Genomic DNA, 13375 nt, shown 5'->3' with positions numbered 1-13375 from the left:
CCACGCCCCCCGAGGCCACGCCCCCACCTCGCCAACCCCCTCGGTGGCCGCGTCCCGCCCCCCCACCGGGCTGCCCTACTACATTGGCTTAACCTTTCCCTTGGCCCCGCCCCTCAGCACGGCTTCTTATTATCATTGGCAGGGCTCCGCCTAGGGCCCCGCCTCCTGTCCGACTTTGGGCTCCCATTGTCTCCGCAGATGCCGCCTGGTCCAGCTATCGTGCTCGGTGTTCAGTTTCCTGGGATCGCGCTCTGTCTCTGGCCGACAGGGCGGTCCCACAGCCGATAACCGAATAGTGGAGTTCGGGCGGCTCTTCTTTCCTCAAGACCCACTTTGACGTCCCAGAGAGGCTACAGCTATGTCCGTGCTGCGACCTCTCCTACTTCTGCTCCTGCCTCTCTGTCCCGGTCTAGGACCGGGACAAGGGAGCGAAGCAAAGGTCACTCGGAGTTGTGCAGAGACCCGGCAGGTGCTGGGAGCCCGGGGATATAGCTTAAACCTAATCCCTCCCGCCCTGATCTCAGGTGAGGAGAAAGAAGACGACTAGAGAATCCTGGGTGGAGGGCGGGGGCGGGTCCTCCTCCCTCCCCACCTCACAATAACTCTCTTCCCTTTCAGACTGACCGTTATAATAATCTTTTCATCCCATAGTTCTCTCTCTCTTCCTCCTGTAACTTCCTTACCAGGATCACAGTAACCCTCCTGCTCACATAATAGCTCTTATTCCATCCCCTACCCCAGGACTCCCTCTGGTAATTAGCACCCCCCCCCCCGTGTCTTTCTTCCCAGACAGGTTCCTCTCGCTGTTTCTGTGAGTCCTATCTGTTATAATTCTTTCTTGTTCACCAAGTAACCCCACCCCTGCAAACCCCATTCTTCATCCCATGGAAGCTGCCCTGCAAGTCCCTGGAGGTCTGGGGGGGGTGATGTTGGGGAGGGTCACCTGAGGATACTGGAATCATTAATTTGGACCTCTGGGCAGCAGTCAGAATAGATGATGCCAGGGCTAATGGGAGTTGATTTAGGATGGGTAAACAATAGGAGGAGTCAGGTAGGGACAAGGGAGCAGACAATAGAAAGAGACCAGACAGGTGGAAGAGAAAGGCTGGCCCCCAGAGACAGGTGGGAGATAGAAGGAATTTTATGACCTCCCTTGCCACCATTCCTCCCTGTCTTGTCTGCCCAGGTGAGCACCTGCAGATCTGTCCCCAGGAGTACACCTGCTGTTCCAGTGAGACAGAGCAGAAGCTAATTAGGGATAGCGAGGCCACCTTCCGAGGCCTGGTGGAGGACAGCGGCTCCTTCTTAGTTCACACACTGGCTGCCCGGCACAGAAAGTTTAATGGTGAGGACCTGGTGTCCCCAAATGCACTTCACACTTCCTTTCTATGCTTGTCATCCCAGCAATATTCCTCTCCCCTTTCCTACTCCAGGCCTAAGGCACACCTCTCCAGCCCAGCACTGCTCATCCTTGATCCTCACCCCAACTCTTTCCAGAACCCTGCTCTCCCTCATTCCCAGTCTGCCCAGGTCTCTGAGAGTTGCTGGGTTTCTAATTCACTTGTCCCTTCTCTCCGCATCCCCGTCCCCATCGTCCTGCCTCTGCGCTTTCACCATTCTTCCTTTCTCTGGCCTCACCCCATACCTCTGCTCCCTGCCTTTGCTTAGAGTTCTTTCGGGAGATGCTCTCCGTATCCCACCACTCCTTGGCCCAGTTCTTCTCGCACTCCTACGGCCGTCTGTATTCCCAGCACGCCCTCATCTTCAACAGCCTGTTCTCTCGCATGTGGGATTACTATGAGAAGTCCGGCGAGGGATTAGATGACACCTTGGCGGACTTCTGGGCCCAGCTCCTGGAGAGAGCATTCCCCCTGCTGCACCCACAGTACAGCTTCCCCCCTGACTTCCTGCTCTGCCTCACGCGCCTCACTTCGACTTCAGATGGCTCTCTGCAGCCCTTTGGGGACTCACCCCGCCGCCTTCGCCTACAGGTGAGGGGTCTGGAGGCCTGAGCTTCAGCTACCTCTGACCTGGTAACCCCTGAACTGTGAACCACTCACCTCCAAACTAGTGCCCTAGCGTCACCCCTTTTAGTGCCCTAGCCATCCCAGACCTCAGGATTCTGCCACCCTGCAGCTCATCCCTCTCTGACCTGGTGACCCCTATCTCAAGCCTCAGTCACTTATGCCTGACCCAGTGCTCCTTGGTGTCCTTTAACTGGATGCTCCCACAGGCCCCGCTCTTTGCCCTAATTTTATACACTCACTCACCTGCCCTCAGCAACCAGTTCCTTTCTGGCAGTGTTTCCCTAATCCTAACGTCTTGACTTCCTCTGGTTCAACTAGCCATGAATTAGGCACTCAATAGTTGAGAGGCACTTTTCACTTACAGCATCTCATTTGTCATAACTCTCTGAGGTAGGTATAGTGTCCTTATTAGACAGATGAGAAAACTGGGCTTCTCAGAGGTTCGAGTCTCACAGCTAGGAAGTAGTGGACCCTAGTCTTTTAGCTTCAATTTTAGTGTTCTGATACGCAATCTTTCCCCAAGCTCTGCAATACAGTCCCTCCATCTCTTGCACAACCCAGTTCCCCTTGATCCTGTTCCTTTGGGTCTGCCTCTCTATACCCCCTAGCACACTACCAACCAGAAGATAACCCCACAGACCTAATTCCCACTGCTCATCCCCTTGGTGTAGTCTCTTGTCTCCGTCTTGACTAACTCATGACAACCTGTAAGTTTTTCTCACCTTCTTTCCTTTCCACCAGATAACCCGGGCCCTGGTAGCTGCCCGGGCCTTTGTCCAGGGCCTGGAGACTGGAAGAAATGTGGTCAGTGACGCGCTTAAGGTTAGAGGGGGCTTGAGTGCGGGCAGGGACTAGGGAGGGAGAGGCTGGAGTGGGAGAGACCCCCCTGAGGAAGAGACAGGCACCAGCTGGCAGGAGAGGCCTGAGTCCTTCCCATAGCAGCCTCCAGGCTCTGGTGCCCCAGGGCAAATCAGGAAGGAGGGAGACCACAGTCAAGTCTCTGGGTCCTGCTTGATCTCCTCTGACCTCTGACCCTATCCTGACATCTGCTGACTCCCCTCCCCCACACCAGCCTGTTCAACCCTATAACAGTCCAAGATTGGCATACTAGCTTCCCTGGGTCCCTTAGGACTCCTCAGTGACCCCCTTCCCTGCTGCTGGAGGCTTCCACCACTCATCCTCTCCCTGATTGTCCACTCCCTCCCCAGTCCCCAGCCGGCAGGGGCTCACTGCTGTCCTTGAATCTTTCTCAGATCCACCCCTGCCTCTAGTAACTCTCTAGTAACGGCTCCCCCATGAAGCAAGATTTTTGACTTGGCCAGTAGGAACCTCCCTCCTTAGCTCTGCGACAGTCTCCTGGGCTTACCTGCTGCTGATTGGGGTCACCAGCTCTGCAACTCTTCACGCAGAGCCTGGGGAGGTGGTGCAGGGTATTTAACTTCTCTCTGTGCTGAGCACCAGGCTGGGCTGAGAGCAGCCAAGGTGTTTGTGGATGACACGGCCTGTTCTCTGCCCCAAGGTACAAGTGTCTGAAGACTGCAGGCAAGCTCTGATGCGATTGATTGGCTGCCCTCTTTGTCGGGGAGCCCCCTCCCTAATGCCCTGTCGGGGCTTCTGCCTCAATGTGGCCCATGGCTGTCTCATCAGCAGGGGACTGGAGCCGGACTGGGGCAGCTATCTTGGTGAGGAAGTTAAGAAAGTTTGGGCTGGAGGAGGGCCCAAGTAAGGCTGGGGACAGTGTAAAGGATGGGGGAAGGGGAGCAGGGGAGGGAGCCTAATGCTGTATTGAGAAAAGAACATAAAGGGGCTCTTCTCTTGTGAGCTGCCCCCCCCCAACACATACCCATTTTGCTGCTTCCTTCTAAGGCCCCAGTAAGGAGTTGTGGGAACACCCTAGTTCAGTGCGCATACCCTGGTTCCTTCCTTTCTCTTTCTCCCCTCATTCAAGACGGTCTCCTGCTCCTGGCTGATAAGCTCCAGGGCCCCTTTTCTTTTGAGCTGGCTGCTGAGTCCATTGGGGTGAAGATCTCAGAGGGCCTGATGTATCTGCAGGAAAACAGTGTGAAGGTGTCTGCCAAGGTAGGAGGAGGGAAGGGCGGAGGGAAGGCCTGCCGGGGTGGGGATGGGGGTACAGTGGTGCAGCAGGGTCACAGAGAACGTAGGGCATCTGGGGAGAGTTTGGGGTCTGAGTGGGGACAATGTGGGCTCACCACAGGGTGACCATGTGGAGGTCTCTTTCTGCACACAGGTGTTTCAGGAATGTGGGACCCCCCACACAGTGCCAGCCCGCAACCGCCGAGCACCAGTGCCCCGGGAAGAAGCAGGCCGGCCATGGAGGGCGGTGGCCGAGGAGGAGAGGCCCACGACTGCCGCGGGCACCAACCTGCACCGGCTGGTGAGTGGCTGGGGCAGTGGTGGGGCAGCGGGCGGTGGCTGGGGTGTGCTGCAGCTCCGTGCTTTCTCTTGCTCACGCAGGTGTGGGAGCTCCGTGAGCGGCTGGGCCGGGTACGGGGCTTCTGGGCCGGGTTGCCCCTGACGGTGTGCGGGGACTCGCGCATGGCAGCGGACATCTCTCAAGAAGCAGCGCCCTGCTGGACCGGAGCTGGGCGAGGCCGGTGAGAACTGGGTGGTGGTGGCAGGTGGGCTGCTGCAGGCGGACAGGCGGGAGCCTTCTGTCTGCTGTGCTTGCAGGTACCTGGCACCAGTGCTTGGAGGCTCCCCGACCGAGCAGCTCCGCAACCCTGAGGTGGAGATGGATTCCATTGCCCCCGACTTACCGACACGGCGGCGACGGCTGCAACTCCGAGCTGCCACAGCCAGAATGAGGGCAGCGGCGCTGGGACAAGACCTGGACATGCACGACGCGGGTGAGGCTCGCCAGCCTCACGCCCTGCCCACTCCCCATCCCCTGCGAGCTGCACCCCGGGCCTCTTTGTCTTCTGAGCTCAATTAGTTCATTCCATTCATCCATTTGTACATTTCAGTCTATTGCCCGGTTACCTCAATGAGGAATAAAAGACCAATGAGTGGATGGAGGCATAGCTCAGTGGTAGAACACCTGCTTGGCATATATATATGGGACACCCTAGGTTCGATTCCCAGAAGCATTACACACACACACAACCAGTGAGTGGGCCTGTATCATTCAGCTCCTGATGCAGTCAGTGAGAGACACAGAAACACTCTTACAGAAGAGTAGGAAAGCTTCTGTATAGAGGTTGTGGGGAAGTGGGTTGACAGTGGGCACCCCAAGGTGGAGTTTTCCAGACAGAAGCACAGACATGAATTTTTACTCTCTGTCCCCCTCACCCCACTTTACATCTGCTCTCTGCTTGAGTATGTCTGTTTTCTCTGTATTTCCCTGTTTGTCCTTTCTTCCCATCTGTCACTCTCTTCTGTCTCATGGCCTCTGCCTGTCTCCCTTCACCTCATCTCCTGCCCACCTCTGCTGTCTGATCTTGCCTTCTCTCTGCCTGCCTGCCTGCCTGCCTGCCTGCCTGCCACTCACTGTCTTTTACCTATGTTTCTCTTCTCTGCCTCTTCCCCCCCCCCCATTTCATCTCCATTTCTCTTCCCATTTCCCTCGCTCCCTCTGTCTGTCTCCCCCACCTCTCTTTCCCACCCCATCTGTCTCTGTCCCTCTTCCTCTTTGCAGAAGAAGATGCCAGTGGTTCTGGAGGAGGACAGCAGTATGCAGACGACTGGAAGGCAGGAGCAGCACCTGTGGTTCCCGCTGCCAGGCCCCCAAAGCCTCCTCGCCCTCCTCGAAGGGAGGGGCCTGGGGGCAAAGGAGGAGGTGGCAGTGCCCGCTACAATCAGGGCAGGAGCAGGAGTGGGGGGACATCTATTGGTTTTCACACCCCTCCCATCCTCATTCTCTTCCCCTCAGCCCTGGCCATGCTTGGAGCTCGATAACAGGAGAGGGGTGCCCTAGCATCAGAGGAGTTCATGGCCCTTTCTCCTCCTCCCCTCTCAGCCAGGCCTGGGTAGGAGTTGAAAAGGGACCACAGAGAGGATGAAAAAGGGACTTTGCAGGTGAATGGCTGGGGCCCCAAATCTAGGAGATTCCCATTGGTGAATTTGGGGTGGGTGGGTATTCACAATATTTATTTTTTCATTTGGTAATGGGGGGTATTTATTTAGGAAGGAGGTGTCATCTCGGTCCTCTAAAGCTGGAGCTGGTGATCAGACCAACAAGGGTGAATGGGGGAGTTTTAGAGTTGCCACTGGGGGGCAGGGTTGAAGGAAGTTGGAAGTGGGGAGGGATAGAACTTTAATGGGGTGGGGGCACCTGGTCTTAGAAATGAATAGAGGTAGGTGCTGATGGGTACAAGGTAGGTGGCTGGGCGTGAGTAGGATGGGAGCACCATGGGACTGTGTTCTGTTTAATTTTTTCACTATCAGTTTTTTAAACTCAAATACAAAAAAAGAGGGGTCATTGTGTGACCTCTGCCCTTAATATTCTTCACAAAATCACATTTCACATGTCAGTGTTGACCAGTCAGTGTTTATTTGCAAATAAACGCCAATTTACTGGGTTCTGTGTGTGTCTGCCTGTGCCTTCAGTTTTCCTTCGGGAGCCCCTTGGGGCTGCAACTGGCTCTGCAGGTTCTGCCTGCTTCTTGCCTCTCTTGAAATCTGTTTCCTGGGAGTAGGCCCAGGGAATGACCCCCTCTCCAGGTTGCCCACGCTCTAGGCTCTCGGTCTGAGCATCTTCATCTGAAAATCAGGGTTAATCACAGAGACCAAATGAAAAGAAACTGTGTGTGAAAGCCCCTCATCACCTTTAATATTCTCTCTGAACTTGAAGTGTTGTTAATATTACCACACTGCGGCCCCCTGCTTTCAGGGTGGGAGCCTTGATTCCCTGGGTGTCAGCTCCTGGTTATATACCCTGTCACATCCTTGACAATGTTTGCTTTCAACTCTTGTCCCTTTCATTCTTTCGGTTCTTTTCTTTCTTTCACCTGAATGAATCTCTTGTTCTGTAGAAAACGGAGAGAAAAAGGTATAATTGATTCCTAAGTAAAAGGAGGGCAGAAGTGGGATTGCGAGGGCCGACTGGGTGCCCTAACAAGCGGAAAAGATGCAGCGGAGTAGAGGCTCAGACGGAGCGATCAAAGGCAAAGCAGCTGCTCAGTCTGGCAGGACAAAGGGAGGGGAGGGGAGGGGAGGAGCCTGGGTGCGGAGAAAGTTTGTGGAGAAAGTTGAGCAGAGCGAGGAGCCGGGCGGTGGCTGGGGCAGGCAGGAGGGCCAGACCCGATTTCCCTGCTGCTCCCTTATGGCCTGGTGAGTGGGCAAGTGAGGCTGAGGCTGGGGCAAGTGGAGGGACCCTTGAGTTTATGGGATGAACCTTGAGGGGTTCATGGAGAGAACCCCGGAGGACACGAACAAAGGGCTGCTGACAGGCTGAGCAGTCAGTCACCAAAGCTGGAGGGGACCGGTGTGTGTGTGTGTGTGTGTGTGTGTGTGTGTGTGTGTGTGTATGGCGGGGGGGGTTAAGGTAAAGGTAATGGGGAGAGAAGAGATGGATGGAAGGAAATGAACTCAGGGCATCACAGCTGGATCCTGGGGTCTGTGCTGGGGAGCCAGGGCGTCATGCCAGAGGGGGCGGGTCTCTGGGTAACAAGTGTGGCTTCTCTTTGCCTGGGGTCAAGGCTGTCCCATCCGGGCAGGGGGCTGTTCAGGCTTGTTGGAGGGGCTGTGATTTAGGGTTGTAATCTGAAGAGGTGGAGCCAGATTCTCAGTTGATTAGGAAGCTTGGGCCCGGGAAAGGGGTGTGTTTATGTCTTTCTCCATATCTGTTTCTAGTCCCTCCCTCCGGCTCCTCCTGCTCCCCTCCCCAGTGAGCTGTTGGGGTTGGAAAGTGGGATGGGGGTGTGTCCAGGGATCTGGGCTTCATGAGTAACCCCTACATCTCCCCAGCCCCTCTTAAAACACTGGGGTCTGCCTTGTGTGGAGGGAGTGGAGGAAAACGATGCCTGCATTTAGGACGCAGTGGCTCACGTGCGTTCTGAAGTCTGTAAGTCTAACCTCCCTTCCTCTGGCCTGGCTCCTGTCTGATCCTCATTCTCTCCTCCCGGCCCCTCCTAGCCACAGAAGAGGGGCTCTTTTTGGCTAACGGAAGGGCCCTGACCGTCATGATGAGCAGCGTGGTCTGATCTCTCCCTGTTTCATTCACAATCAGGGGCACTGCCTCGCTCTCTTTTCCTTCTAAATCTCTGCCGCTCAGGGGAGAAATGAAGGTACAGACTTGGGGGAACTGGCGACAACCAACAAGTCGGCAGCAGAGGGAGTAGTTGTGGGGCCACCTTCCATGGTCCAGTATGGAGAACAGCCCTGCTGCTCCCTCTCCCTGAATGGGGGCTCAGCAGCAACAGGAGGAGAAAAGGTTCTACCTCTTCTTACACTCCCCTTCTTCCCCCTCATTTCCCTTCTAGACGCTGACAGAGGCAAAAATCTGCTAACTCAGGGGGCAGACTCAACCTGCTGCCAGCAGGCCTGGGGAATGACCCCCCGATCTCCAAACCACGCCTTCCACGGCTGCACGCCTGTCTCTGCCTCTGCTCCTGGCCCGGGCTGGCCCTGCCTAGCCTTCCTCTTCCCTGTGCCACATGGGCCCTCTGTCTTCTGCCAGGACCATGAGGCTCTGGGGACCTCGGAGCCTGGGGGTAGCTCTGGGAGTCTTCATGACCATCGGATTTGGACTCCAGCTCTGGGGGGGACCCTTCCACAGGAGGTGAGTCCCCATTTTGTCCCATCTCTGGCTATACTGCCCCCTCCCCCTTGTTCCTCCTCATCATACCTGGGGCTGTAGCTTCTGGGGACTCAGAAGAGCCTCCCTGCCCTCTGCCCTCCACAAGAAGCCAGTTGCTCCACCTGCCGCTGAGGGACAGGATCCTTCCTCTGCTGATCTCTTCCCAGATTATCCGGGCTGCAACTCCGACAGTCCTGGGCCCCATCCCCAGGACCAGCTGTTTCATCCTGTCTACCCAGGCAGCGACTTGTATTCCTGAAGACACACAAATCCGGGAGCAGCTCTGTGCTGAGCCTGCTTCATCGCTACGGGGACAGGCATGGTTTGCGCTTTGCCCTCCCCAGCCGCTACCAGTTTGGCTACCCAAGGTTTTTCCAGGCTTCTAAGGTCAAAGGCTATCGTCCTCAGGGTGGGGGCACCCAGCCCCCCTTCCACATCCTCTGTCATCACATGAGATTCAACCTGAAAGAGGTGAGGGGTATCGTGGGGAGGGGGGGAGATGGGCTCAGGCCTGTGGCCCAGGCCACCAGGGGAGGGGGCCTAGGACTGGGAGGTCCCCAGGCATCACCTCACCCACAAGTTGGACACACAGGCCACAAAGGTACAATTTCCTCTCCTTTCTCCAGGAGTTTCTGGGAGCTCGAGTCTTCCTCTCTGAACCAGGATCCCTTGTTCAACTTATTCCCCTGGTGTCAGTGCTCTGCCAACTTGGGCTCCCCCAAACTCTCCCTCCAGGTGCCCCTGGCCCTTCATGGTGTCCCTTCCACTGTGACTATCAGGGCCCCACTCTGTCACCAGTGCCTTCAGACTCATCTCCCTCTTCTCCCCCTCACCATAGCTGCCACATTTTGAAGATTTATGTCAGCTCTGTCAAACCCTCTGTTGAGCACAGCCGAGTAGTAGGAGAGAGGTCCAGTCCTAACCCCCCCATCCCCCAGAGCCTTGGTCCTTATGGGAAAGACAAGTACATACACTTTCACATTCAAGCAGACACGCACAACCACCCAAGAGCTCTTGTAGAAAGTCATTTAACATGCAAAAAAAGCATAGAGGGGAGGAAGTAACCTTTATTGGATATTTAACTTGGTGCTGGGTTTTGACCTTACCATCACCTTGCCATGAAGACAGTATAAGTACCTCTATTATGTAGAGGTGGGAAACATGTCTCAGAAAGGATATGAGACTGGCCTCCATTAACAGATAGCAGCTGGCAGATAGTAAACTGACTCAGGTCAGTTTACTCCAAAGTTAAGACTCCTTCTGTGGCATGTGGATATGTTTTTGTATTTGGGATGGTGGAGAGAGTATTCATCAAATGGGGTGGGGCATTCTAGAGAAGTGGAATTAAAACATGAGTGGACATGGCTTTGCAGCAAGGAGCAGGTAGGGTCTTCTTAGAAGTAGCAAAGCATCAGTAAAGAGATGGTGGTGTATGGGTGTGCGCGTACACACGTTGGGGCGTGGTGTGTGTGTGGGTGGTAGAACTTCGAGCTGGGTGTGGTGGCGCATGCTTGTACTTGGAAGGCTGAGACAGGAGGATTGCAGGTTTGCAGCCAGCCTCAACAACTTAGTGAGGCCCTCTGCAACTTAGTGAGATCCTGCTTCAAAATAAAGAATAAAAAAAAAAATAGGACTGGGGGTATGGCTCAGAGTAGAAGGCCATTACATTCAATCCCCAATACCATACACACACACACACACAAAAGAACTTCAATGGGGGCTGCAAAGACACCCTTGTTGAAGATGGAACCATTTGAGTGGGCGAGTGATCTGATGGGCAGTGAGGAGCCACTGTTGGTTGTGAACCAATGACAGTGAACTCCAGTGGCTAAGATGAGGATTCTTTCTCATCACTACTGTTCACTGAATACCTACCATGTGCCAGGTATATCCACATTCTTCCAGGTAAGCATTTAACCCAGATAGAGAAATTAAGGCTCTGAGAATTTCAATAATCTTCCCAAAGTCATATAATTAGTAAATTACAGAATTGAGATTTTATTTCATCTTATACCAAGGAATATTCTCTTTATCCACCCATCCTCTCTTCCTTCCTTCCTTCTTTCTTTCATTTGGAAACAGACTCTCACTAGGTTGATGAGAGTCTCACTACTTGCTGAGACTGTCCTTGAACCTGTGATCCTCTGGTCTCAGCCTCCCAAGTACTGGGATCATAGGTGTGTGCCACCATGCTTGGCTTCCCTTCTGCCTTTATGGGTACAGTTCAGCCAGGCATGGTAGGGAACACCTTGGATCCCAATACTTGGGTAGCTGAGTCAGAAAGATTGCAGGTTTGACACTGGTGACTGTTAATGAGATCCTGCTTCAAAATTAATAAAATAAAAATAAAAGGGAATAGGGTATAGCTCAGTGTTAGAACTCCCTTGGGTTTAATCCCCAGTAATAAATATCGACAGTCCAAAGGCTGTGCCCTTTAGGCATATGCATATTAGTGGAGCAGATCCAAGAACAGTGTGACACAGAGAGGTCAGATCCAATGGTGAAAGTCATTTTCAGAGGCAGAAACCCTCAGGGAGTGCAGGAGCTAGATTCTGATGTGGGTCAGTGTGCAGAACTGTGTTAGGCTATGATTCAGATTTATTCTCACTGTCCTTTTTATTCAGGAGTGTAATCCCATGTCTCAGTCTTCAGAGCAGCACCCTACCAAGTGGCCAGGGCCCCCCAATGCCCTAGTCCAGCGGTGTGTTTTTCTGTTTGGGATGCCCAGGAGCCCTGCAGCTGTCCCAGACTGGCCTGGAATAACACTACTATTGCTCCTGCGCCCTCTTTGATGCCAGACACCTTCCTCCTCCCACTCTGGGAAAGTCTAAAGCCAGTTACTTTCTTGGAGCTATGACCAAGAATCCCAGAGGAGGCACTCACTAGTTTTTGTTGGCGGACTGAGTATAAAGTTTGTTTCCTAGATGTTTTACTGACCAGGGCAGACAGAGAGGCCCAAGGAAATTAATGTTCTCCGTGAGCTTTGCATACTCTTTATCTCATGTATCCTTCATAACCACCTGGGAACCTATGATTATCCCTACTTTGAAGATGAGCAAATTGAGTCTCAAGATGTGAAGTATCTTGTTCAAGGCCATGCAGCTAGTGAGGGAAACTGGTGGTCCCCAGCAGAGCTGGGTGGAAGCTGCTGGATCAGTGGGCCTCAGCTTGAACTTACAATCTCCCTGGTCCAGTTCTTTCTTCCTATGTCTGTCTTCTCCCCTCCGCAGGTACTTCAAGTCATGCCATCTGACAGCTTTTTCTTTTCTATCGTCCGAGACCCAGCAGCTCTGGCCCGCTCTGCCTTCTCCTACTATAAATCCACCTCATCAGCATTCCGCAAGGCACCATCCTTGGCTGCCTACCTGGCCAATCCTCGAGCCTTCTACCGGCCTGGGGCTCATGGGGACCACTATGCCCGCAACTTACTATGGTTTGACTTTGGCCTGCCCTTTCCTCCGGAGACAAGGACTAAGAGAGGAAACCCCAGAGACTCCAACCCCCTCCAACCGCATGTCTTGCCTTCTGGCAATGGTCCTCGAGCCCAAATCCTAGATCCCAATGGTTTTCCTAAGCCTGTTTCCACTGTTGCTGATGGTCACAGCCGAACAGCCAACCCTGCCTCTTTCAATTCAGGGCCCTCATCCTTCATCCAGTGGGGTCTCGCCTGGCTGGACTCCGTCTTTGACCTGGTCATGGTGGCTGAGTACTTTGATGAGTCATTGGTTCTGCTGGCGGATGCCCTGTGCTGGGGTCTGGATGATGTGGTAGGCTTCATGCACAATGCCCAGGCTGGAGGTGAGCAGGGCCTCAGTGCTGTCAGCCATGGTGGACTGACTGCGGGGGATCAGCAGCTGACTGCACGAGCCAGAGCATGGAACAACCTGGACTGGGCTCTCTATCTTCACTTCAACCGCAGTTTGTGGGCACGGATAGAACAATATGGTCAGAGACGGCTGGAGCGGGCTGTGGCCCAGCTCAGGGCTCGCCGAGAGGCCCTGGCTAAACACTGCCTGCTGGGGGGTGAGGCTTTAGACCCCAAATACATCACTGACAGCCGTTTCCGCCCCTTTCAGTTTGGGTCAGCTAAGGTTTTGGGCTATGTGCTTCAGAGTGGACTGAGCCCTCAAGACCAGGAGGAGTGTGAACGCCTGGTTACTCCTGAGCTACAGTACAAAGACAAGCTGGATGCCAAGCAGTTCCCCCCTACAGCCTCACTGCCTTCCAAGACTTCAAGGCTCTCTGCATAGGCATCAGACTACAGATTAGGATACATGATGAGTGTGGGGCTGCCAGAAGCAATCTGCTTCCCTCAGAATAGAGGGAATCCCTGATGCAGGACCCAAGGCTTCTGGCCTTTGCCTGGAAATCCTTGTAGCACTTCCCTTCCCCACTCATTTTGTCCCTTCCCTTTTTCAGCCCCAAGGCAGGTCCCTGTGGCACTCTCCACAGTCCCCTGGAGGGGCAAAAAAAAAAAAAAAAAAGGCGTGAGTCCGAGAAAGTGTGGGGGTATGGCGAGTGTGAATAGGTCCATTTCTCGACGGAATATTTGTTATCGGGCTATGTACATTTTACCATGAAATGTCTGTTG

General features: G+C 54.1%; 2 protein-coding genes across 2 annotated transcripts; both read left to right on the top strand.

Moving 5' to 3' along the window:
* Positions 1–198: 198 nt before the first annotated feature.
* On the top strand, positions 199–5942 carry GPC2 (glypican 2; the record flags this gene model as incomplete). Its single annotated transcript, XM_080703346.1, has 10 exons — positions 199–524; positions 1187–1345; positions 1669–1991; positions 2769–2849; positions 3547–3709; positions 3976–4106; positions 4276–4422; positions 4503–4642; positions 4719–4894; positions 5683–5942. The coding sequence occupies exons 1-10, from the start codon at positions 359–361 to the stop codon at positions 5940–5942; spliced, it is 1746 nt and encodes a 581-aa protein (XP_080559472.1). The 5' UTR covers positions 199–358.
* A 2699-nt stretch (positions 5943–8641) lies between these two features.
* On the top strand, positions 8642–13053 carry GAL3ST4 (galactose-3-O-sulfotransferase 4; the record flags this gene model as incomplete). Its single annotated transcript, XM_080703857.1, is given in 4 exon segments — positions 8642–8766; positions 8952–9255; positions 12015–13021; positions 13023–13053. Coding segments are annotated over 4 exon segments (1467 nt in total).
* Between the last annotated feature and the right edge of the window lie 322 nt (positions 13054–13375).

Source organism: Muscardinus avellanarius (assembly GCF_963383645.1).
Source record: "Muscardinus avellanarius genome assembly, chromosome: 10".
Taxonomy (NCBI): domain Eukaryota; kingdom Metazoa; phylum Chordata; class Mammalia; order Rodentia; family Gliridae; genus Muscardinus; species Muscardinus avellanarius.
This window is presented reverse-complemented; position numbering and strand designations above follow the sequence as displayed.